This window comes from Boleophthalmus pectinirostris, unplaced genomic scaffold, assembly GCF_026225935.1.
Source record: "Boleophthalmus pectinirostris isolate CB_2022bp ecotype Guang Dong unplaced genomic scaffold, ASM2622593v1 HiC_scaffold_13, whole genome shotgun sequence".
Classification (NCBI taxonomy): Eukaryota; Metazoa; Chordata; class Actinopteri; order Gobiiformes; family Gobiidae; genus Boleophthalmus; species Boleophthalmus pectinirostris.
In genome coordinates, this window is record NW_026571036.1 from 15256516 (window position 1) to 15259453 (window position 2938).

At 43.8% G+C, this 2938-nt stretch overlaps 1 protein-coding gene across 3 annotated transcripts in view; it reads left to right on the forward strand.

The window, feature by feature from the left end:
- The first annotated feature begins 265 nt into the window (after positions 1-265).
- Positions 266-2938, forward strand: part of LOC110156338 (exostosin-1) — a 181940-nt gene continuing 179267 nt past the window's right edge. Inside the window, exons 1-3 of one of the 3 annotated variants that reach the window (XM_055149686.1) lie at positions 266-434; positions 549-595; positions 1594-2345. In XM_055149686.1, coding sequence (XP_055005661.1) covers positions 266-434; positions 549-595; positions 1594-2345 — 968 coding nt within the window. Of the gene's footprint in view, positions 596-1593; positions 2346-2938 lie in introns of all 3 variants that reach the window. The other 2 variants (XM_055149687.1, XM_020920549.2) reach the window with 2 other exon arrangements.

Genomic DNA, 2938 nt, shown 5'->3' on the forward strand with positions numbered 1-2938 from the left:
TGAAAATTGCTGTTATGCTATTTTTCTTAGATTGTCAATAATTTCTTGAAATAATTTGTGTTTTTAGTGACTTCAATGCTCAAGATGCAGAGCTGTGGTTAGAGCGTCTGCCCTGTCCTCCCTTCGTTTCCTCTCTACTGCTTCCTGCCTCCTTGTCCTGTCTCCTCTCTTCTTCCTCCTGTCGTCTTCTCTCTCTCCTTCTCCCCTCGCTCCTGCTCCCCTCTGTCCCTGTACCCACCTCCAGCCCCCCTGGCCTGCAGCACACATGCAGGCCAAGAAGCGGTACCTGCTTGTGTCTGTGGGGGCCGGTCTTCTCTTCCTCCTTTACCTGTGGGCTCTGCAAGTCGGGGATTACCACCAGAACCAGCCAAACCAGTACCGCTATAACAGACACTTCTCCCAGTTCCCCCAGTATCCTCACCAGTACCAGCAGTATCAGGAGTACACCTACCATCAGCGAGGCGGAGTGGAAAGCGTGGAGGCGTTTCTGCCCGGGCCCCAGCCTCTGCCCCAGCGAAACCCCTCTCGACTGCCCCGACACTGGACTGGGACCACAGAGCCACTGGAGCCCTACCTGGAGGGGGGAGAGCAGGAGGTACTGTATATGTTATTTATGACATTTCACTGGTGAAAGAGAAGGTGATTGAGAAGTAATTGGAGAAAGAAAGTAGATCTGCAGGTCTGAAGAAAGGCTCTGACCCAATACATCACGTGTGGTATTATTTATATTAAAAAATGGGAGGTTGGAAATTGCTGTGCGGATTAGATTTCTTTCTCCAGATTTGCCTTTTTGAACACAGCATGCAGGCTCAGTAGTTTTGGATGTGCGTGTCTACATCCCCAATCATTCACATCACAACATAAAAGTTCATTTTTATTTTTATGTGGTAATATAATTGTCTTCATCAAACAATCTTCTTTTATCAATCATGCTTCTATGTAATATACTGTTTTGTTGTAAAGTATTTGTATATGTACACTATACATATGATGTTCACTTTCTTTAGTTATAATATATAAAAATCTGAATCTGAAATCCATAGACTGGAGCTGTGTGGTTGTCTAGAGGATAAAATCAGGCACTCAGGTTAAAAACATACGTGTTTCAGCCAATGCAGCCTTCATCATGGCACAAGGACAAACACTTCTCTATATATATTTTTGAGATTTTACCTTACAGACAACCACTTAAATACTTTCTAGTTAAAAAGAAGCTCTCTCCAAAGAGCACCTGTCTACAATACTGAGCTTTACATGTAGTCACGCAGCGCTTCTCATTATATTCTTTATGACATTATCTTACTTTGCTGTAAGATCTCGTGCTACAAGATCTCACGAGACAAAATTACCATGGGATTGTGCACACATACTGAAAATGATCTTGTGAGATTTGTTTTTTTATGTTTGGATTGGATTTCACACTGAAGAGGGAAATATTAAATAAAGTAAATATGTCAACTGGAATGCACAACTTTTTAAAAAATAATGTTAAAATGCCATTTTGTCTCATTCTTGTAGATAAAATCTCATGTTCCATCTCATTTTGTGGACAGTGCATCTATAAGTAATAAATGGTCACTTATTTTGTTGCAGGAGGACAGCCCACAGCTCCAGCACCAGCACACGTCTCCTCGCGAGCGCAGGGCCATCCGCGACAACATATACAGGAACAGGCGCTGCCGCATGGAGACCTGCTTCGACTACAGCCGCTGTCAGTCAGGCTTTAAAGTGTACATCTATCCCCCGCAGAGAGGGGACGAGATCTCAGAGACCTACCAGAAGATCCTGTCCGCCATCGAGGAGTCACGCTTCCACACCGCTGACCCCTCCAAGGCCTGTCTCTTCGTCCCATCTGTGGACACTCTGGACCGGGACCTGCTCTCCAGCCAGTATGTCCAAAACGCTCGCACTCGGATACAGAGCTTACCCATGTGGAACGACGGCAAGAACCACCTCATTTTCAATTTGTACTCAGGCACATGGCCGGACTACACAGAGGATTTGGGCTTTGAGGTGGGACAGGCCATGCTAGCCAAGGCCAGTGCCGATGTGGTCAACTTCAGACCCAACTTTGATATCTCCATCCCTTTATTCCCAAAGGAGCACCCGCTGAAGGGAGAGGCAGTGGGCTATGTGACTCTGAGCGACGCACCGCCATCCAGGAAGTACCTGCTGGTTTTTAAAGGGAAGCGCTACCTCACGGGGATCGGCTCCGAGACCAGGAACGCCCTTTACCACATCCACAACGGGGACGATATTATCCTGCTGACCACCTGTAAGCACGGCAAGGACTGGGAGAGGCACAAGGACACCCGCTGCGACCGAGATAATCAGCAGTACTCGAAGTAAGTCAGTTCATCACACTGCTTCTGCTACTATTACTACTATGACTAACTTCACGCTGCTTTCACAAAGTATAACAATGATTTGGGTCATTTTCTCATCTCTTGGAACCCATTGGTGGCCCATGTTAAGTCTGTTTTATTACATTCATTTGTGATCTTCATGCTTGTTTTTAGTACAATATATTGAGCATTAGAAAATAGTTTTAAATAGGACTAAACAAAAACAGCTTGAGTTGGGGCAAGATCTTTTGCCACAAAATTGCAAGATTGTGCACACATGAGGAAAATTATTGAGATTTTATCCCAAGTGCTGGTGAGTATCTCTAGCAGTGCTGGAATGACAACAAAAACATGAAAATAAAATAAGAAAAAATTGTGAGAACTGAATAGCACAATTTATGCGATGATGGGTTGATACGCAATTTCCGATGAAGAAATTGCGTATCATCCCATCCCTAATATCAACACGTATAAATACAGAAATCAATATAACTTTCAACATTTTATTTACTTGAAATTTAAGTTGAGATTCCATTTAGAGGTTTTATTTTGTGTATTTTGTGTACTTTGCAAATGCTTGTCAAAAAAACACA